This window comes from Agrilus planipennis, unplaced genomic scaffold (assembly GCF_000699045.2).
Source record: "Agrilus planipennis isolate EAB-ADULT unplaced genomic scaffold, Apla_2.0 scaffold5, whole genome shotgun sequence".
In the NCBI taxonomy this organism is placed as follows: Eukaryota; Metazoa; Arthropoda; class Insecta; order Coleoptera; family Buprestidae; genus Agrilus; species Agrilus planipennis.
Genome location: NW_020442468.1, coordinates 1,096,807 through 1,121,138, shown reverse-complemented (window position 1 = coordinate 1,121,138; position 24,332 = coordinate 1,096,807). Strand labels below are relative to the sequence as shown.

The 24,332-nt window shown below is 35.7% G+C and overlaps 1 protein-coding gene and 1 pseudogene across 3 annotated transcripts in view; one reads left to right on the top strand and one right to left on the bottom strand.

Annotated features, from left to right (window-relative positions):
* Positions 1-24,332, bottom strand: part of LOC108736517 — a 58,465-nt gene that overhangs the window by 7,627 nt on the left and 26,506 nt on the right. Inside the window, exons 1-4 of one of the 3 annotated variants that reach the window (XM_018468976.2) lie at positions 14,206-14,389; positions 10,686-10,811; positions 6,910-7,139; positions 2,924-3,106 (exon numbers count right to left, since the gene is read on the bottom strand). In XM_018468976.2, the coding sequence (XP_018324478.1) occupies positions 2,924-3,106; positions 6,910-7,139; positions 10,686-10,811; positions 14,206-14,215 (549 nt within the window). In that variant the 5' untranslated portion in view covers positions 14,216-14,389. Of the gene's footprint in view, positions 1-2,923; positions 3,107-6,909; positions 7,140-10,685; positions 10,812-14,205; positions 14,390-24,165; positions 24,310-24,332 lie in introns of those variants that run through there. The other 2 variants (XM_018468984.2, XM_018468993.2) reach the window with 2 other exon arrangements.
* Positions 1,595-2,260, top strand: LOC108736549 (annotated as a pseudogene).

Below are 24,332 nucleotides of genomic sequence, written 5' to 3'. Positions count from 1 at the left end.
ATAGCTAACTCAATCTTATCGATCGGTATTGTTCCATCACTGTTTTCATCGAACTCATCTATCATTTGTTTTATTACTTCTATTTGTTCTTCAGTCAGTTTCGTCATTTCTCAATTAAAATTAAATTGTAGTAGGGATAAGGTAAATAGAAAAATTGTGTATAGGTATGTTCACAAAAACGAAAAACCATGTCAACTGTACTTAATAGTTTGACATCAACTATGACTGTGAATATGATGATCAGCAGCCTTCTTTGATATCTACACTCGCTATTGTAAAAGCCCAAACGATGATAAATCCTAAGTGTTTCCTAATAGAACCTAAGATTGTTAGTATTGAAAGATCTCATTTTTTGGAAAATATAAATCGATATGTAAATATGTTTAGGGATATCGATTTGTTGGGAGGCAATTTATGTATAATTAGGAGGGAATTCGACATACCGAAAATTTTAAACCTAATTAAAAACAGGTATTTGGGAGGGAACTAGGCATTATCCGTTGCAATAAATTGTCAATTAGATTTAAAAAAAGTGAGTAACTGCCCAACAGGGTGTGATGAAATCTGCTGCATTGGTCAAAACTTAAATTTCGCGGGTTTTCAAAAGTATAATGGCCGACAGCAACAACAATACTGCAATAATGAAAAAATTATAATGGCAGACGGCTAACAACAATGGGACAACAATTAAATAGCTACAATGGCCGACAGCGGCAACAATACTGCAATAATGTAAAAATTATAATGGCCGACGACTAACAACAATAGGACAACAATTAACTGAATGTAATGGCCGACAGCGGCAACAATACAATAGCAATGAGGGTATAGGCAAAAATGGTCGATCGTAGGAGTAAATGCAGACTAAATTTCCGGTTTTTACTACGGGACACACCCACGGCATAGTTAACTCTACCTATTATTACCAAAACGTTAACTTCAACGTCACCGAACTTTCAAGACTGACGGACTCGTCCATTTTGATGCATTATCCCAGGCATACAAATTTATTTTACAATTCTACTTACGTCTAGAATCATAGATGTGTCACATTATTATATATTGATAAGAGTTCGATAGCAATTAACATCAAGAGGACCCATACAAATTATCATTAAATAATGTTAAATTTAATAATTTTACTCCTTCCTTTTATTTAAAACATGAATCCCGCTGTACAAACCAACAGTTAGTTAATGTTTTATGGCAAATACTTTTGAGTTGAATCTTCAAAACCATTGCCAGCAATCACCACCCTGTTAGTAATGAGACACTTTGGATTTTTGTAGGACTAAATTCAATGCATTAGTGAATTAATTTTTTTGAACTAACTTTACCCGTTAGAGATAACCTCAAACTAATGCGGAAAAAGTAGTAGTAGAGTACTGGCGCGGGTTCGAATCCCGGCGATGAAGGGACAGTAGCAACAATTTTCCCTCATAAATTTGAGTTTATTTGAAGCGGGCAAAATTAATAAAAAATAATAATTTACTGATGCATTGAATCACCACCTTGTTAAAAATTGTAACAAAAAATGGAATTCCATAACCAACCAATGAGAACCCAGATACATATTTATCTAATAACCCTTACAATGTCAAACTGATCCGTCACAATCTAATTTTGGACAAATCCAACTTAATCAAAATTTTAGTGTAAATTTAACCAAAACATTTTCAAAATTATTCGTGTTTAATCTGCAATATTAAAAAATGGATTACACAGAAAAAATAACAGAAGAACAACTAGCGGAAACACACGAAGCTTTTTTGCTCTTTGATAAAGATGGTGACGGTAAAATAACTCCAAAGGAAGTGGGAGTTGTGATCCGATCGTTGGGTTACTATCCTGGTGAAGAAGAGGTTCAAATGTATGCCGATGAAATGGAAAAAGATGAAAACGGTAACATAGAGTTCGAAGAATTTGTGAGAGTTGTTGCAACTCGAGTCTTTGAATATGGCGATCGTGCAGAAGAAGTAAGAAGGGCTTTTGCAGTATTCGACAGAGAAGGCACTGGATTTGTGGATGCCGAAACACTATTCATTGCCATGACCACTTTAGGTGATAAGCTAACCGAAGAAGAAGCTAAAGCGATGATCAAGGAAGCTGACGTTTTCCAGAATAAAAGTATTCCATATGAAGATTTCGTGTACAAAATGAGTAAATATTTACGCCAATAAAACGACAAAAAAGCAAACCAAAACAAAATATCCAAACACTTAAAGTTAAATTGTCCACTCCTATAAAATAGTTAATTAAAATCTAATTGATTAAATGTTTTATTTCATCCACTTTTGGGGTTTCGTACCCGAAAGGTGCAGTGGAACATTCACGTTGTAGGAACGTCGTTTTTCTATTGATCTGTCAAAGGTTTTTAACTTCTAAACGAAATAATTCATATATAATTCTCACGAAAATCGTTGGCTAAGAAATTAAAGTCATATTTATAGTTATACAAAATAAACTTTAATTAAATGACGAACCATCAGGGGTAGATCCAGTAGCAATCACATTACTAGTAATTCTACTTATATGATACAAACTTGAGTTACTCTAGTTGAATGATATTTGTCAGAAAAGAAAGCAATTACTTTTTAGTATTTTTTATAATTTAGAAGTCATAGAGCTCCTCAAATGGGAAATTTTTTGAATTTTCTCAAACAACAAACCCCTCAAATTAATAAATTTTCACCGTTCATTTCTCCCTCGCCCTTGGAGGGTGTCATACGTGCAAAAAGAGATAAAAAAGTTTTTTAATTCCGCCTATCATGAAGCCAGTTGGGAATTTTAGAAATTTTAAAACAATATATAACTAAGACGTTCAGCAATTGCTAATAACATTAAACCTTCCTCGTTACCAAAGGAACGAATCTATCTCTATCTATCTCCATCAAGAAAGAAACAGTACTTAAACGAAACTTACCACATCAGTTTTGTAGTAGTACAGGCAGTTATCCTTTTTTAGTGTAAACCATCTTCGAACCCACTTTTTTGATGGCGCCCCACTCGCATAACCACCTAATTTCCACAAGTAGCCACAATAAAGGGGCTCTCCGCCATGAACATCTGCAGAAGACGGGCTCAAAACACCTGATGTTCGGGCCACCTGAAGAAAAAACACAAAATTACCAAAATCTTATCCGGGTGTTACAAATGATTTATCCATTTTTCTGACCAATTCATATAGATATGTATTCTTTCTAGTTATTTTTGTCCTCTTTATCAGATATATTTTTATTACCCAACCTTATTATTAGTTATTGCCTAGGTAAATACAAAATCGGAATTATGTTTTATAATTTTGAAATATTTTTTTCTTTGCCAATGAGTAAGACACAGATAATCCTCATCTTAAATCGTGCATTTTGCGTCAACTTTGTGGCTCCAGTTAGCTGTCTCCGACTTTCCCCCGCGACATCTTCCTTACCATCCGATCTCTGAAAAAGAGAAAAGCCCCGGGCGCAGATGGAATTCCCAACTGAGTCCTAAATGTTCTGCCACCACAGCATATAACCGCATCACAAACGCTATCATGCGGCTCCACCACTTCTCTCTGGTCTGGAAACCGTCATCTGTCTCCCGAAAAAAGAGAAGCCCCTCATCTACAGGCCCATCAGTCCACTCAGTTTGTTGAGCAAAGTAGTTGAATCCATCCTACTGGACCAGGTTTTTGAACATGTGGAGTGAAACAACATCCTCCTCGAACTCTAGCAGGGTTTCCATGACCACCACGGCATCGGCCATCAACGTCTCCATGTTTCCGAACACCGGTGATAACCATGAAATCAAATGGAGCATTTTCGTCGCTTACTTTGGCGTCATCTTTGACATAAAGCTCACGTGGAGGAAACATATCCAAGCCACCCGTGTCAATGTTCTGGGCGCCTTCATCTCCCTCAAGCCCTTCTTCTTCCTACGTCATTCCCATCTGGACGTGTTTACACGCTGATTATTCGTTCCGCACTCGACCACCCCTAGTTCGTTACAAACGTCTAAACTCTGAAAGGAAGTGGTCTACCTTCACTCCTCGAGACTGAAATCAGATTTACGGCAAACTTCCGGACCTTAGCGTCAGGTCACCTAACCCCGTCCATCTCGACACTTTCCGACTTCGCCCCTAAATCAAACGACAGTTTCAAAAGGTCCTGCCATCTTCTACTCTGAACTGCTTCCCTTCTGCTCTTTTACAGTTTCCATTTTTGACACAAGTTTCCCCAAATCATTTCTCTCCTACACTCAATCCCCTTCCCATTACCAATCTTTTCTACAGAACCTTCCTTGGAATGTAAAACCTCCGGATTGTTCTCCTACTCGAGGAGCGGTTTTATTCGACACCGTTGAAAGTATTCTCTCCGCGAGTAGAGGAAAATATAAAATAAATTGTAATACTTCATTGTAATGATAGTATTTTAAAAAATATAACTATCGTTATTCCATTTTCTAACTATTTGCTTTCTCTATAAATCAGTTATAGAATTACATTTTATAGAAATACGTATTCTATACGTATATACATTAGTATTAACACTAATTTATCTAGTGGTGGTGAGTTAATAATGTTGTTATAGAGCTCCTAGCTGTATTGAATCAAATTAATTTCCGTACTCCTTTGTTGAAAATTACACATGCAAAAGATAAAACACTGGCATCATGTGTTTACAGGCACAATAGGTAAACCACAATATATGAACTTATTGTTTCAAAATGATCTGCTTTTGAATAATAGGATTGTAAGCCAAATTAAGCCACTTCACGAAATGCATTCGAGTTTATTTCAACCTATGCATAGATGATGCGCCAATCAAACACTACTTTTGGGTCAATTACAACGTGCCATGTAATACAAATTGAAGAACGATCCGTTAATTTATTTGTTCGTCTATGATATCCATTTCTTCCCTTAATTATAAACGTTGTCATTGCAAAGCAACTTAGAGTTTTCCCCTTGAGGATAATGTCTACCTCCGGAAAAAGTAAAACCATTCCTGAGAATTTTAGTTTAGCGTTATTCGAAGGAATACCAGGAATTCAGGGAAAGTGACAGTGATTAAGGTAATAAGCGCACAAATGTGAAACTGGACAGGATTCGGAATGGTAACTTTCTACTGACGAGGGTAGTTAGGTAAAAGCTTGAAGTTTCAAATAACACCAATAAAAGAAAGGGTAGAATGGGTGAGGTTCGAAAAGGATTTGTAATGAATTTAAAAAGGATAGAATGAAACTGAAAGTAAAACCACTTAACCACAGTTAAATGAAAACAACAAAAAGGTGCAATCTGGAAACTACAAAAGAACACTATTGCCAAGGGTAGATAACAGTTAAGACAAAGAGTGCCGAAAATACAGATTATGTTAAATAAAATGGAAGTGCTTGTCTGTAACGTGATGTGAGTTTGGGTGTGCGTGTTGGTGTGTGTATGGGCGTGGGTTTGGGTTTGGGTTTGGGTTTGGGTTTGGGTTTGGGTTTGGGTTTGGGTTTGGGTTTGGGTTTGGGTTTGGATTTGGGTTTGGGTTTGGGTGTAGATGTGGGTGTTGTTGTGGGTGTTGGTGTGGGTTTGGGTTTGGGTTTGGGTCATAACAAAATACCCTAAATAGCTGAAACTCCNCAAAAGAACACTATTGCCAAGGGTAGATAACAGTTAAGACAAAGAGTGCCGAAAATACAGATTATGTTAAATAAAATGGAAGTGCTTGTCTGTAACGTGATGTGAGTTTGGGTGTGCGTGTTGGTGTGTGTATGGGCGTGGGTTTGGGTTTGGGTTTGGGTTTGGGTTTGGGTTTGGGTTTGGGTTTGGGTTTGGGTTTGGGTTTGGGTTTGGATTTGGGTTTGGGTTTGGGTGTAGATGTGGGTGTTGTTGTGGGTGTTGGTGTGGGTTTGGGTTTGGGTTTGGGTCATAACAAAATACCCTAAATAGCTGAAACTCCATGATACTGAGCGACCGACAATCCCTTTTATAGAAAAATCGGATATATAATATGAAATTGATTATAAAGGTTGTAGTACGAAATATATTGAACAAAATAGGCCCTCAATTCACGATAGGGTCAAAGAGCATTTAGCTCATGTCAAGTTTGGTAGAACTGCAAAATCCAATGTTGCCCATCATATTCTTACCGACAATCATCGTTGATATTGATAATCTTAATTTAGTTAAGAAAACAATTACAATGCATAATAGTTTTGACAGTAAGTTTATTTATAAAAACTGAAATCTCTTAACAGTGGCAAAGGCCCTATCCCTAATTCTTCGATGTTTAGAATAGTTTAATTTGTCTGTTATTGTTTTGTAAGGTTCACTGAACATTACAGTGTACACAACTTTACGATAATAATAATTAAAGGGTACTACCCTACTCCTTCGGCATTTCTTTCCCGATAGGTAAAATATAATTCAATCAGTCCTTTTGCCTCAAAGATTTATGCTCGGATAAAGTACAGTTAAACGACCCCATTAGATCTTTAACAGACAAGATAATTTTACTCTCCGAGCAATCGATAGTAAACCAGTCTGAGAACTGTGTCATAGATAAAGGAGATTAGAAGGGTTAAAAAGCTGAACTAATTCTACCCTTAATGACAAACGTCAGGCTCCCTGGAGTCTATGTTTGAATCAAGACGTAGACCAGAGTTATAAAAAAAAAACTGCTTGTTTTTACTTAAAACCGACGTCGTAAAATTACAGGATTGAAAAGAAGGATTTTAATATTAACAGTTTTGGTTTGTCCAAAAATAACTAATCAAATTTTGTTAAAATTACCAAAAATCCGTTCAAAGAGCTAAGACAAGTAATCTAATCTACTTCTTCAACTGTTTTTGGATCTGACTCTTTTAATCGAATGTTGAATAACTGTTTAATACTAAGACTCATAACTACGTAAAGAATAGGAAAACAATTGATGCAACACTAACCTCCAGTGTGAGGATGTCACTTCCGGCATGGGCAATTTTCACAACCTCCGAGTGACTTTTGTCCAAAACGCTGATTCCGTTGACTGCTAGGACGATGTCTCCCACTTCAAGGCCGGAACTTTCTGCAGGCGTATCCGGCTCAATTGCCGATACTACAACTGGCTTTGATCCATGAATTCGAAATCCGAACTCTCCAGATTTTCTTCTTACCACAATTGTTTTGTCAGTCTCTGAAAAAGAAAGAGACCTATAAGTGTTTACTGTTACGTAGCATCCATAATTTCCTGTTTAGGTCACTAGTACAAAGTTAGTAAAATTATTCGTTTAAAATAGAATACGAACACCTACACTGAGAGAAATGAAATAGTTGGATTTTGGATTTACTACGGTGTGTTAATTTTCCATTTAACATTTTATAGTTGAGTCCTTTCATAGCAGAAAAAGGACAAAACTAACAGCCGTTAAATGGGAAATTAACACAGCATAGTAAATCCAACTATTTCCGTTTTTTTCTCCGTTAGTAGTTAATTAGATTAATAAAAAAAATCTGTTGTCTGTAAAGTCGGTTTACTGACGATAATTGAACGTGACAACGTCATAAGAAAATACTGATGGAATGGTTTCATTTTTCAAAAGAAAATTTTAATTTTATTTGTTTGATAGATATTTTGTATGGATATAGAGAAGGAGGTAAATGGAAATGTATTTTTGTATAGCAGCTGTCCGCGCGGACGCATCGCTCACTCAAGTAGGAGAGAGACAGATGTCGAACGCTGCCGAACGCGGAGGCCGATTGTGCCTCTTTGTCGCTCGTTCCGCGCTCTCGCTTGCACTTCAAGCCTTAAATGGAACGCCTCAGAGCGAGGTAACGCCGCATGAGTCATGTTTTTTCGTGCGTGTAGCAGGCTCCATCGAATTATAAGACGTTGTCACGTCAAAAAAAGATCGATTAATCAACTACGAGAAGCAAATAGGACAGGGTGGTGATACGGGTGTCCGACTTTACACCGTAAGGTGGGGTGACTCCACAATTTTGGGTCTAGCGTCGTTCGCGAGGAAGATGTGGGACAATTATTGGAAGCTTTCGCTTTCCTTCGTATATAAGTACAAGACAAATTATAGAGAATAACAGCGATATATGACCAGAAGCAGAGAAAATTGTAAAAGAACAAGACAAACAAAAACTAGAGGAAAAACTAAATTCATCCAAATACGCAAAGGAATACAAAGAAATAAATCCAATCGATAAACAAGTATACTTGAAAGAGGAACATAAACGCAAAAATGAATTGGAGAAAAGCAAGTATTTTCTTATTTCATTATCGTATAGAAATGCATAAACGGCAAATATTTATGGTTCGTTTAACCTATAAACAGTTTGCAAGAGCATAAGATGCGACGGAAATTATGTTTAATATAAAGAAATTAACTTCGTTAATTTACAAAATATTATTTTTTAAAGGGAAGGATCATTATGGAAACTAAAGGAAAGTTACGAAAATATTATGGAAATTCTGCTTCATAGTACAAAATGTTTGAAGAGCACGTAATGGTGCTTAAAATACAATCAGTCCTATAGTCTTTATAGTTCATTATATTCGTAATAATCAAAGATACAATTGAATCAAAACCGATGAATTTAAGGGAAAAATTTTTCCCCACGTTGAATTGTACATTTTGTTGTAATTGCTGACTTGGCATTAGATTTCCAGTTAAAGTTACTGTATGTGAGGAAAGTTTCCAGTTCGTTTTCTCAAAATTAACTGAAATTACAAACTGGTTACTGGTTAGCACGAAACGAACGGAGTAAAGCGAGTGCAGGGCGAATCGACGATCCTGACGATGGACGGCCATTTCCAGCTTAAATTCAACGCTAAATCAGGTGCAATGGCAACGTTCCAATTCGATTACCTACATAGTAGCACAATGCAGTAGGGCATAAGTCAAAAAGCGCCAGTAGTGTTTCAGGGTTCAAGAACACCATCTTGAAATTCTTTAAAGTCGAACAAAGTTAAGCTAATGATGACTTTCTTTCCTGTGGTTGAATTGTTATATACAAGGTAACGAACTAATAATTTTGAAAACTTCTTTACTCCATAATGTATCTACGAGGTCTCTTCAAAAAGTATCACGAAGCCGAGAAGATGTGAACGACGAAGAACGTGCGGACGCTCGAGTCATCAACAACAGACGAAAAGATTGATGAAGTGAAGAAAATAGTATTGTCCAAAATGTCGAATCACCATTAGAGAAGTTATTAAGGACCTAAACATATCGATTGGTTCCTGCCATTCGATTATTACCAATGATTTGCGCATGAGATGGGGCGCAGCTAAATTCGTACCAAAATTGCTCAATTTCGACCAAAACCAGCATCGCATTAACATTGCTAAGGAACTGTTGGACTCTTTCCGCAACGACCTAAATTTGCTCCAGAGGGTCATAACTGGTGATGGAGCATGGGTTTATGGTTATGACGTGGAAACGAAAGTTCGATCATCCCAATGGAAGCTGCCGCACGAGCCAAGACCGAAAAAAGAGCGTCAAGTTAGGTCGAATGTGAAGGTTTTGCTTACATTTTTCTTCGATTGCAGGGGCATGGTGCATCATGAGTTCTTGCCGCAGGGTAGAACGGTCAATAGGGAATATTATGTGCAATTTGCGCGAAGCAATCCGCCACAAACGCCTGAATTTGTGGAAGAACAAAAATTAGCTTTTGCACCATGAAAACGCCTCTGCTTACACATCGTTGCTTGTGCGCAAGGTTTTGACTAAAAACAATACTCTAACAATGCCGCAGCCACCATATTCCCCAGATCTGCCCCTGTGACTTTCTCTTGTTCTCGAAACTGAAGAGGCCCATGAAAGGACAACGCTCCCTACGATTGAAAAGATAAAGACGGCATCCAAAGAGCTGAACAAGATCACAAAAAATGATTTTTTGAAGTGCTTCGAGGATTGGAGAGAACGTTGGCACAAGGGAATTTAAACATTTTTGCTAATCTGATGGATTTCAAAATATATTGAATTCATGAATGGGACATTTAAACCTTCTTTTTTTACAATTTTGTTTTTTTTTTTGATGGACCTCAATAGCATATATTTATAACCCCCTATAAATATTGTCGGTATAAAACAACCCTTACAACTTTACTTAAACAGAATTGGGTAGCAAATTTACATTTTCTATTGATCTATGTAAATGTAAGAATAATTGAGATGAAAGCAGCAGTCTGTCCACATTAGTAGAAAAAAAAGTTTAAGTATTCCGAATGCTTCCTAAAAAGAAACCGTAATAAAAGTTTCCCCGGTTCATTTAACAACCTAAATGAAAATTTAACAAAACAATCCCTGGATTATAAACAAACATCTTCGCGTTATTGTAAAATAGGGCTATAAGAAAGAAAAAGTTATAAAACTTTTCAATACTACTGTGTTACCACAGTACATAAATTAGATTTTTCAAAAAGGCGAACAGATTACTAAATTTATCCGTCCACCTACTGAATAAAAAACGAAGGTAAGTACAAAAAAACTAGGATGGTTTTATATTAAAAAAATTCTTAGGCTTAAGTTAATTTGCAATATTCCGAATGACCTTGAGTGATCTATGCATACATCTGAAAGGTTATCCGCAAATTATAGTAAATCTTTTACATTATTTAGTAAGATTAGCAAGCAAAATAAAACCAAAATTCGATTAGTTTCAGAAAAATCATTAGATATAAAACGATTAGTATACAAAGTCACACTCGTTTAAAATCAATTTTATATACCATTTGAAGAGGCAGATACCATTTTAATTGCTTGGTTCTCTTTACACCACACAACGAGCATTAGTTTTAGAAGTTCTTCTAAACTTCTACGAAGAGTTTCGTGTTCTCCAGTGGTCGATTCTGGCGCTAAAAAACAAACTACTTAACTGATGTTGAAGGCAGACATTTCTCAAACGAAACAGTTCATTATTTTTGATTATCTAATTAAGGTCTATTATCCATTTTAAAAGAAATGAACTTCTTAATGACTACAAATAGCATAGTGAACGCCATCTGTAGTAAATTGCTACATTTTGTGGGATTCAAAAATGTTGGACATGGTCCATAAGGATGTCGACTTTTCAAACCGAGCGACATGGTCTAGAGTTTTGAACCATTGCTTAGCATTTGGAGGACGCCGGTTCGATTCCGGATACGTCAGCCCTGGACTAAATTTTTCTGTGATTTCCTTGAATCAATTAGGCAAATGCTACTATTCTGTCCGTCTACATTTCGTCTGTACCATCTTTCTAACCCCAACCACCACCCACGATTCCTGAAAGGAGGCTGACGAAACCATTCCGTCACAAGCAGTAATAGTTGGTGGGGATGAAACACCCAAAACTATTTTAATATTAATTTGAAATCATTTTTTCGATTTTTTATTTACCCACTACAAACTACCTCAAATTAATGAGGGAAAAATTGTTGCTGTTGTCACACCCCCGCCGGGAATCGAACCCGGGACCTTTGGCTTTACGCACCAATGTTCTACCACTAAACTACAAGAGGTGACAACAGCAACCACGACCAACCGACCTACAAGGTTAACGATCCCTCGATTTTTATTAATTTAATTATATATATATTCAATATATGAAATCCTATGACATTGTTAGTTACTTAATAGTGAATTAATATGCAATATTGCACCACATTCTTAGTCAAATAATAGTGGTAGGTAAGTACAACCATTAGTATGATTTTAAAAAGTATTTACTCATTAGTATACCAATAAGTACATACGTCACTTTTTTTATTGGCAAGCGTGCTATCCGGGATTGGTGTTTTCAATGAAATAAAATTAGTACTTAGTAATGATCTCCTTGTGAATAAAAATAAACATGCTCAAGTTGAGTAGTAGTCAACAGAAGATTACGCATTTTTTTTAAGTTTTCGTGTGGTCTTTAAATAAATATAAATAGCACGAACACTTATCTTCAATTATGAAAGCTGCTACGTTTAACTGAACTAAAATGCTGACGATTATTATCAGTGAAGAAGTTCAGGAAAGGTTTAATATTAAAAGTCTTGATTCTTGATTTTAATTAAGTACATAATTTTGATACTGAATCGAAAATAGATATTTGTTTTTTTTTCAAAAAATATGCGTTATGGTGTGTCTCAGTTTTACATAACTATAATCGCTTCAGTTTAATTTTGCCAATAATGGATTATAAAGTCAAAATTGTAAATCTTTCACTTTATTATTTATTCCCTAAGGAGGAGAAAGATACCCTTACCTTAACAGTTTGTCTCTCTTTTGTTACTTGTCAATGCCACTATTATTTACTTATGATTCATGAAGCAATCGGTAGTATAATAATAAATGAGAGACAATAATAAATAATAAAGTAAAAGATTTACAATTTTGGCTCTATAATCCAAAACCAGCAAAACTAAACTGAAGCGACTATAGGTACGGAGACCTCTTCAGTCTCTATGTTGGTGATCACAACAGACTCTATAGGAAAAGAACAAAATGTAGGACACCAAACAAAGAAACTCAAATTCGCATTTAAAATATTAGATAGGATATTAGATACACCATAGTAGGCATTAGTGACCGGTATGCAAGGGAAAAAAAATAGGGAAAAAGCGAATGTAAAGATAAGAAACAAAAAATTAGAACAAGTGGCTGATTTTAGGTATCTAGGAATTCAGATAAGTGAAGACGGAAGGAGTAGGAGGGATATAAAGCAGAGGATAGCGCAGGGTCGACTCGCCCTCGATAAAAGGAAGTCGATTCTATGCTCGCGAACGATTAATTTAGAAATGTTAAAAGTGTATGTTTGGAGCGCGGCACTGTACGGATGCGAAACATGGACGGTGAGAGCGGTGGAAAAGAAAAGGTTAGAAGCGTTGGAAATGTGGTGTTACAGGCGAATGATGAGGATACCGTGGATAGAGAAGGTTAGAAATGAAGAGGTATTTGAAAGAATAAGAGAACAGAAGACTCTACGGAAGTCTAGTCAGGGACATATTGGAAGCAGAAAAAAGTTAGGAGGGGTAGAAGTAGATTAGAATAGTTTAGATTACTGTTCGTAGGGAAATGCAAAGATTAGCTCAGGATAATAAAGAGTGGTGGTACGTATCCAACCAGTCTTACAACTGACGACCTTCTGATGATGATGATGATTATATACACCATAGGCTCGATTGTTCTGTATCTGCTTTACCAATAGGGATAATAACGGGAGTCAAAAAACAGGATGATCGGATAAGATAGGGCTATAGCACGATCCAGGGGCTGTTTTACCTGTAGCACATGAGAGGATGTGCGACAAATTTCAAATAAAAAAGCTATCATCGAAAGCATACACTCAGTGTATGACCATAACCGAAAATTATAAACTAATTTCAGGAACATCGACTTTAATAAAAAAGCAGACTACATTAAAAAATAAAAAAGAAAGTCGGTTCAGTAGTTTGCAAGAAAATGTGTAGCATTAATTTTGAAGCATATAGTAAAAAAACGGCAGTAAACATATAAGTGTATGTATGTAAGCGAAGCATTAAATTACAATATTTTAGATAGATAGCAAACAAATTATTATGAGTCAAACAACATTACAGTTTTATAGGTGAATGTTAACTTTTATTGAACTTGTTCATAAAAACATAATTAAAACATAAACGTGGGTTTTAGGGGTTTATATAACCAAAGACATTTTTAATGTAGTTGACGTATTGTTTAATGGAACAACTTTAAAAAAGAAATTTGAAATGAATTTAAAAAAAGTATTTGCTCACAATTTACTTAAACGTTAAATACCGTTGAAAGGTATTAAGGAAATTAATTGGAATTCTGTCGGATTGTCTACGCGTGCTGATGCGATCGAAGCTGAAGAACATGGCTTTAGGACCGTTTTGAAAATTTTATACTATAAAACTAAATGTTCTAAACAAATGAAAAAAGTTAATGCCTTTCTAGGGCTTCCTTATTAATTTTTTAAACTTAAGTTAGTTATGTTTTGATAATCGTATAGACTTTTTGACTTTGATTATGTGCTTTTAAGAATTACGTTCTGATATGAATATAATTTAGTGAATTAGATTAACCATATTAAAACCCAAAGGTTTCAAATTTCATAATTTTATTGTTTTTTCTTCTCACAATTTCTATAATACTAATCTACTCATTTTTTCGTTTTTTATTATCGACTGGATTGTTCTAACCTGAATGTAACTTAGCATGCTGCACTGCAATTATTACACACATAAACAAGAACAGTCACATTTTAATGAATGAAACACGTACCTAGAACCATTTTGCCAATCAATTTCTACTTTCAATAATAACTTTCAAACACAATAAATCGAACTTCAAACTGTTTACTGTCCAACTTCATGCAAACATTGTCAACATATAGGTACATATAACTACAACTGTAAGCGAATGAATTTAAGGAAACCCTATTTATTCTTGGGATACATTCCTGAATGGTCCAAAATTAGCATAATGACGTCGGGGCGTCTAAAACACAGCCGATTCCGCGACAACCCAGTTCTCAATCAGCTGTCTCTACGATTCTTTGACTTTCCCTTCTGTTCGGCTTTAATTAAATTGTCTCCGAATGTAATATTTTTAGTCACAGACGCCTACTGTCCTACGTAAAAGGTCGAGGTGGCAGAAATTGTCACCGATTTTCCAATTTATGAAGGTTAACTACGTTTAACTGTTACCAAATAATCAAAAGAATTTATAAGTTTAGTCACCGCGGCTACACACCTCGGTTTACTGACAATTAACTCGTCAAACCGTAGTTTGATTTGATTACAATGCTTGTCCACAAAACGAGCAAATCAAATTGTTCCCTGCTACTTAACTGAATTGTATAATTATCAAGGTTTAATAAAAATACACCTGGGCCAATTTAAGAAGGCGAAGTCATTTAATAACTTTTGAGTGAAAGAAGAAAAAGATTAAAATATTATTATTTCGAGCTATAGTATCGAACAACTTCTCCTTAACCCTTGCACTTAAATTTAAAAAAACGTCAATGTACCGGGATACCCGCGGATCCTACCCCCACCCCATATGTGCACAGATGGCTTTTTTAACTTCTGTTATTGATAATAATTTCGTGTAAAAACGCCTTTGGTTAAAACTGCTTGAGTAACTCGAAAATCATTCGTGTATACCAGCTGTTTCTGGTTAATTTGCGGAGCCAAATACCCCAAAGTAAGACGGTGCCTTATAAAAACGAGTTGGAAAAATAAAGTAGCGGTTGCGCAAAATTCCCCCCACCCCCCACACAAACAGAATAATTCGCTAGGGGCCAAATGCGGTCGCATTCGGTGACGATGAAAAAATCAAAATTTTCAAAAATTTTTAAACTTTTTTTTCTTCGAAATTACATTTTGCCTGTACACTTGGGTACGGGCCAGCCTTTGGTGAAAGAATTTTTGCGCTATCTTCAATAGTTCGCCAGATATGTTCTCCNTCGGTGACGATGAAAAAATCAAAATTTTCAAAAATTTTTAAACTTTTTTTTCTTCGAAATTACATTTTGCCTGTACACTTGGGTACGGGCCAGCCTTTGGTGAAAGAATTTTTGCGCTATCTTCAATAGTTCGCCAGATATGTTCTCCTAATTATTTAATTCTCGATTTCGAAAATAACATTTTGCCACAACTTCCAACAGCAATAACTCCTAAACGGAAGCTCGTAAGTGGGCGATTTTGGTCTCAGCGTAGAGCGCAGTAGCTCTAGAAAATTTTGAAGGTACCCCTATTGCGATCGGACCACTCAGTCCGGAAATGGGGGCCATCTTGTGGCCTCAGAAAAACACTAAAAAGAACAAAAAGTAAATTCTGCGGATTGGGTCGGCTCTGACGCGGACCAGGAGTGTCACAATTTTTAACTGCTTCAGTCGAAAACTTGCCGCTTTCATTGCGCTTCGAACGAGCCCAGTTTGGTACGGATCGGACGTACATTTGCGGAGGATATGGATTTTTAATTGCGGCCATGTTTGCGAGCCCACAGCTCCTAAGACCGACGTTTTGCCAGCTGTAGCTGGAAAAACGGTAGGACTTATCGGAAAAATTCTTTCACAGACGGATGCCCCGGCTCAGTGCGCACATTATAGCATGTGTGCGGTCGAAATCCGCGCCGATCGAAAATTCAAAATTTTCAAAATTTTTAAAATTTTATTTTCTTTCGAAATTAAGTTTTTCCTGTTCGCGACGACGCGGGCCATCCATTGGTGCAAGAATTTTTGCGCTATCTCTAATAGTTTGCCAGATACGTTCTACTAAAGGTTCAATTCTCGATTTAAAAAATAACACCGGCCCAAAGCTTTCGACGAAACGAGTTTATTCAGTTTTAGCACATTTGGATTGAATTAACAATTTCATGACTAAAATAATTAACAGAGAAGGTTTCTCCTATGAAAATATTTTGACAAATGTCGGCCGCATTACACACACTAGCATAATAGAAGGCAACTTTTATTATCTTCTGTTTATGTTTCGTAATTTTAACTTAAAAAGCAGCATAATAACTGAAATGCTTGGGCAAAAGTGTAATGAATATCTTATGTGCTAATTACGTAACCAGTCGTATACCAATCGCATTTTAATAAATTTTTATTGCATAATATGAAGTAAAAAAGTTCTTCGAAATGATTATACCTGCTGCAAGTAAATTGATTTTTATTAACATAATAAGCCTCGATTACACACATTACAATCAACTTTCACGAAAACATATCGTAGTGATTAGAAAGGGTCATACATAAGTATTCCTAGACGCTCGCTTTATTCAAAAACTAAAAAGGAATTAAATTGAAAAGCGTCCGTAAATACAAAACAGCATCTTTTGAAATAAGTTTTTAATGATGATAAAAGCGAAGTATGAATAAAACACTGAACGTTATTGATTACAAAGAATTAAAATTAATCGCACAACAATTATTTCGTCGCATTGAGGTGATAAAATATGTTAAGTACCTACTAAAAATTTAGTAATGAGATTCTTCATTTGTTACCTTTGCAGTTGACTGGATATTTTTTCAAAAAGTTATTACAGTTTTGGAAAGAGGGAATTTGTTTAATTTTAATAAGGGTGTATTACTAACTACTAACTAGTAAATGGAATAATTTAGTTTTATGAATGGAATTTTATGGCATTCCAGATTTTGCCTTTTATTCATGGTTCGCCTTTAGTTGAAGAAGACTCTTGTATTTCATTTACCTACCGATAGACATTTTTAAATATTCAACCTCTTTTTTCATCATTCCATTAAGATAATAGCATATATCATCATCATAAGGTCATCAGTCCTTAGAATGTTTGGACACGCACCTTCACTCTTTCCTATCCTGAGCTAAACTTCGCATTTCCCTAAAACTAGAACAGCCCACATCCTTAACTATTCGCGAAGAGTAATCTAATCTAGGTCTATCTCTACTCCTCCTAACTCCTGTTTCTGCCTCTAATATGTCTCTGACTAGACCTTCATGCCTGAGAAGGTGTCCTACCAACCTATCTCGCCTATTTTTTATTGACTTCCATAGAGTCCTCTGTTCTCCTATTCTTTCCAATACCTCTTCATTTCTAACCTTTTCTACCCACGATATCCTCATCATCCGCCTATAACACCACATTTCGAACGCTTCTAACCTTTTCTTTTCCGCCGCTCCCACTGTCCATGTTTCGCACCCGTACAACGCCGTGCTCCAAACATACACCTTTAACAACCTTTTTCGAATTTCTAAATTAACCGTTCGCGAGCATAGAAGTGACTTCTTTTTATTAAAGGCGACACGACCCTGCGCTATCCTCTGCTTTATATCCCTACTACTCCTTCCATCCTCACTTATCTGACTTCCTAGGTATCTAAAATCAGCCACTTCTTCTAATTTTTCGTCTCCTATCTTTATACTCGCTTTTTCCCTACCTTTTCTTCCCCTGCATACCAGTATTTTAGTTATACTTCTATTTATTTTCATACAATACTGATCTGTCAGTACCGCTTCCATTTTATTTAAAGCTATCTCTAGGTCCTAGCATATATAATACTGCAAAAATACAATCATATCATTATAAGGGCGTCAGCCCTAAGACTGTTTCCTATCCTGAGCTAATCTTCGCGATTCCCTAAAACTAGAACAACCCACATCCTTAACTATTTCTGAACAGTAATTTAACCTAGGTCTATCTCTACTCCTTTTGACTCTTCTTCCTGCTTCTAATATGACTCTAACTAGTCCTTCATGCCTGAGAAAGAGTCCTACCGATTTATCTTCCTTCCATAGAGTCTTCTATTATCCTATTCTTTCTAATACCTCCTAATTTCTAACCCTCTCTATCTACGGTATCCTCGTCATTTCTCTGTAGTTTTGGGTTAGCAACAGTTTCAGTACAACCAGTAAACACAGAACAATATATGTGTTAGCTGATTATATAATTATACTCGATGCCTACGTAATTAACGCTGCCACATGATAGGGAGAATAATAGAATTACGTGACAACCTTAAATCGGGAATGGTGTTGATGTGTAAACGGAATTATTTCGTAAATGGCACAAACAATATATAAAAAGTCGTACAACAATGATAAGCAAATTGTTGATCTGTTGGAAAATTTAAAGAGAACAATCACCGTGAGATTTATTCCCACAGGCATACCTAATACTAGTTCAGAAATAATACGATACGTGTATTTAATATCGATCCCAAAAACAAATTCAATTGTTCTACGATTTACAATTCAAATGAACTGCTTGATTGGCTAAATAGTAATATCGGAATGGCATACAAATTCTAAACTTATTTGCTTTTTTAACTTCACTTGTAGAATTCCCGATATTGTTACGAACTATGTAAATAGATTGTTTTCCAGTTAATTTCCCAGAGCGCTGCCTTTGCGTACACAAGTAACCTTATACAGGGTGTAACAGAAATATGTGCCGAGTTTTGGATCTTCGCATTTCCCTAAAAGTAAAACAACCCACATCCATTACTATTAGCGAACGGTAATCTAATCTAGGTCTACCTCTACCACTCTTAATGTCACTAACTAGACCTTCATTCCTGAGAAGGTGTCAAACCTACCTATCTCGCCTACTTTTTATTGACTTCCGTAGAGTCTTCTGTTCTCCTATTCTTTCTAATACCTCTTCATTTCTAACCTTCTCTATCAACAGTATCCTCATCATTCGCCGTTTCGAACGCTTCTAATCATTTTTAAGTATATTTAACATCTTGTCCCATTTAACATTGCCAAAAGCTTTTTCTAAATCTACAAATCCTATGTACGCACTCTCTCCTTTTTCTATCGTTTTTTCTATTGTTACCCGTACAGCTAGAATAGTCTCCCGCATTCCTCTATTTCTTCTAAACCCTAATGATCTTCCCCTAATAGTTCTTCCGCCCTTTTCTCCGTCATCCTCTTACAATTCTAGTTAAGATTTTTGACGCATGGAAAGGTAAGCTAATTGTTCTAAATGTCTCGCACCTATCCGCGCCTCTCTTTTTAGGTATGGTTACTACAACGTTCCGTTTATAATCCTCTAGAACTTTGCCCGTCTCGTAAATGTGACTAACTAGCTTAAATATACGATCTCTAACCTCTTGTCCTGCATGTTTTACAATTTCCCCCTGTATCCCATCTATATCTGACGCCTTATTATTCTTTAAGTTTAATAAACAACACATAAGCAAAAAAATACACAACAAACTGATACTAGTAATAATCAATTTCAAGGAAATGGGAGAAGTGTACGCAAATCTCCGCCATTATCAAGTTCTAAATTCCAAATTTTTTTAGTAACTTTTCATTAATATGATGATGACGAGCGCCAGTTCGACAGTAACCCAGTAGACATAATTTAGTGTAAAATTCTTTGCTTTCTCTATTTACCTTTTTGTAATAATCTATTTATCGTAAGTATACTTGATAATTAAATTATTGGGCATCAATTTCAACTCAAAAAGTAGAAAGACCACATTTAGTTAGACAATTTTTGCTTTTAGAAACTTTCATCCTTTTTGTAAAACAATTTGCTCAACAATGAAATGCGCTTGATATGCTTACACGATGTTATCATAGAATCTTTATTATCGGGAACCCACTTTAGAAAATTTCACAGAACCTATTCAAATTTAACGAGAGAATAATCAACCAATAACATATATCAGGAAGTCGTAATCATTTTAAAAGAATGGATACGTTTTTTATGCACTTCTTCTTCTCATCATCGTCATAAGGTCGTCAGTCCTAAGCCTGGTTAGACACACACCTCCACTCTTTCCTATCCTGAGCTAATCTTTGCATTTCCCTAAAGCTAGAACAATCCATATCCTTAACTATTTGCGAACAGTAATCTAATCTAGGTCTACCTCTACCTCTCCTAACTCCTGTTTCTGCCTCTAATATGTCTCTGACTAGACGTTCATTCCTGAGAAGGTGTCCCACCTACCTATCTCGCCTATTTTTTATTGACTTCCCTAGAGTCCTCTGTTCTCTTACTCTTTCTAATACCTCTTCATTTCTAACCTTCTCTATCCACGTTATCCTCATCATTCGCCTGTAACACCACATTTCGAACGCTCCTAATCTTTCCTTGCCGCCGCGGTCACAGTCCATGTTTCGCATCCGTACAGCGCCGTGCTCAAAACATACACCTTTAACAATCTTCTTCGAATTTCTAAAGTAATCGTTCACGAGCGTAAAGTGATTCTTTTTATTGAAGGCGACTCGACCCTGCGCTATCCTTTACTTGATATCCCTACTACTCCTTCCATCCTGACATATCTGACTTCCTAGATACCTAAAATCAGCCACTTGTTCTAATTTTTCTACCCTGGCATACCAGTGTTTTCGTTTTACTTTTATTTATTTTCATGGAATACTGTTTTATCAATACCCCTTCCATTTTATTTAAAGCTATCTCTAACACTTCCTTGCTAGATGCTAATACTGCTATATCACCTGCAAATCTAAGCATACTAATCAGTTGCCCCTGTACATCTATCCCTACAGTTGTACTGTCTTTAAAGATATTGATCGCGTCTTCGATGTATAGATTAAAAAGTAGCGGTGACAGTGTGCATCCCAGTCTGACTCCCCTCCTAATATCTACTTCTCTACCTTGCAGCCCCATCTTTATAACTGCCTGCTGTTCTTTAGGCAAACCAAGTATCACTCTTCTATCTTTGTAACTCATCCCTACATTATTAAGTATATTTAACATTATCAAAAGCTATTTCTAAATCTACAAATCCTATGTACACCCTCTGCTTCTTCTACTAATTGATTAATAAGAGTTTATGTAATACCAATCGTAGACCTAATTTTTCCTGGGCGACTTTACCTTGACGTTTGTTACCAACTATGGTAGCACATGTGGTATTTTTTTTTCTAAAGTTGGCCGTGACTTTTTACCAGCTCTTTCCAAACGGCAATTTTAACAAAAATATTTCAAAGTCTGTTGGTTCCGGTTAATAAATGCCTGAAAATCGATGGTTCACAAATTGGTATACAAGTATACATAATTGTTAACCGTTGCCGATTTGTCGCTACGCTTCGTCGGTGGTGAGTAAAGGTTAATAAAAACAGCCAGTTCTTTTGTGTAAGTAATAAAACGAAAATCTTTGAAATACTTTTACGTGGAATAAAGAATGGCTAAATGATTCTCTTGCTAACGGTGTTATTGACTTATATTGGAATTGTTCGGTTTTTCTCATTTTCTTACCACAAGAGAGCGAGCGGAATTTGTACATATAGAGTCCGTACTTAGGCCGACGATCAAAGTTAAAAAACCGAGTGTCACTCTTACGCGTCCTAAGTACACCCCTGACAATGACGCAATGTACGAACGACATAAATAGCAAGGGCAAATACTAATTAAACAAATACTATAAGTACTGTCATTTGGAAATATATAAATTGGTAACTAAAAATCACATTTGCTAGAAAAAATTCAACATTTACTACCTTGACTCCCCTGTTCATCCCATCTAACTTTAAAAATATTACTAGTGTATTAAGATTTCTTGTCTTTGCAAATAAAATTATCATTAAAGTCACTGTAATCAGTTGTTTTTTAATGTCCAGATGGACCTTGAAAACAAAAACAAACCAAAAAAAGAATGACAACATCAAAGTAAAAATCCTAGAACTAACCAATAAACCGAATCCACCAACTTAAGAAGCAATGGTGAAAAACTTCAAGACATGTAAATCAAATATTGTTATCACATCAAGAAAACGCTAAAGAAGCAGACCAGAAAAAGATAAAGTGAAGATAAATTGTTAAACAATCAAAAGTGAAGGAATTGCATCATAACAAACAAAGCTTGGTTTTACATGGACAATTGAAGAAAGAAGGTACTACGTTCCTACTACGTTTGGAGTATTTTTCTTCCATATTTTAATATGTTTTGACATAGGAATGGGATGAAAATTGGTCACTTTAATGATAACTTTGTTTGCAGTAACAACAAATCTTACTATAGTAGCAACATTTTTCACACTTATTGATTTATTTTAAGTAATTGGAAACACTTTTTCACTCAAGATATTGTATAGGTACATAGGCATCAAACCTATTTAACTTCTGCTTCAATCCTTAAGGGATGACACTTGAGAGTTTTCTATAAAGTTAGAAGTTTGTTTACGGAACACTTTTTCCAACAACTTCTCCTATACAACGTTGGAAGTGGTTGAGAGTACATGAAATAATGTAACCTGGTCACGAATGCTATCTCTCGTAAACAATTTGTAGGTACTCCAAACTTCGACATTATCTACGCATTTATACAAAAATAACTAAATTTGAGAACACTATCTTCTAACTTGTCCATGGTTTCAAGTTTGAAATAAAACGTGTAGTTTTATTTTATGAGTTAACATGAATTTAGGTCCACTTCTTTCTGTACTTTTTTACGTATAATTCGTGTAAAAGTAATTATTAGACAGTGGCGGGTATTCAGGTAAAAGAGAAAGTTTGTACATCCAAATTATTTGTTTAAAATTGCATGCTATGACCTACTACTCAGTAAGTAGGTCAATTAGTTATTATTTCAATGATAGGAGTAATAATAATATGAAATATTATTCTGAAAATTCATTTTTGATTTTTTTACCCACTACACGCTACCTCAAATTAATGAGGGAAAAATTGTTGCTGTTGTCACACCCTCGCCGGGAATCGAACCCGGGACCTTTGGCTTTACGCACCAATGTTCTGACCACTAAACTACGAGAGGTAATAATAATAATAGGCATTCAGAAACAATTAATCATTGACGGGAGTCAGAAGTGAGTTAAGGTGGTGAAACGCATGACCATTTTAACTTACCTTGATGGTTGCCCTAATCGCCTTCTACGTTTCCCCCTAAATTATAAGACATGCTAATATTATTAACTCGTTTAAGTTTTTACCAAGGATCTCTGAATTTTTTTTTTTAAATTATTTAAACTAATTAATAATGAAATAACATAGTCTAAATAGGCCCTGCATAAATTATTTTCTAAATTAAACATTAAATTTTGTGCTCACTACATAATATAGTCTTTTGGCTTTCGAAATTATATACATATAAGGTTTTTTGGCAGAATGTTCTTAATAACTATAATAAACCCGGCTGCTTTTTTTAATTGAGTAGGTATGTTCTGGGATACGTGTTTTAGCGGATCTTGCACTTTGACCTACGTACGCAGCATCACAAGAATTAATGATGAAAAATGATTGATTAATGTCACTTTTTTCCACAGGGTTGAATGATATGCACTATGGACAACGGTAAGGAAGATGTGACATTCTATCTGACTCTATTGGTCACTAAATATAAACAATATTTAAGACTGTTTACCATCAGGGTCCCCAATACGCAAATAAACAAACAATACTCCTCAATTGATTTAAATTACCATTAAATAATAATATAATTTCAATCCCGCTGGTCAGTTTTGTATCTAGTTCCGCTTTCCGAAACAAATAAAAAAAAGACAAAAACTATAAATGATTTGACCAAGGCCTGAAACGTGAAATTCTCCTCAAATCGTTTGTCTGTTGCAGACTTTCTAGTGGTAAATACAAAGGTAGTAGGCAGGTATGTACCTATAAACTCATGTACCTAATAGAAAGATCAAAGCCAGCATTTCACATTATTATTGGAAATTCACGTTCCTTGACGGTTGCACAACAATCTTCGCAACGTTGAACATTTTTATACTACACGTACTTGACTAATTGTAAATGACTTACCGAATGAATTCGAAGTTTGACGCTTGTACATTTCGAGACAAGACTTCCTGTGGACCATTCTGTGAGTCAAGAACTGATACTTCTTCTTGAACTCTTGCTCCGACTCTGTACTCGAAAACGACTCCTTGGTCGGCGAGTCCCCCTCTGGAACGAATAACAATAATTGT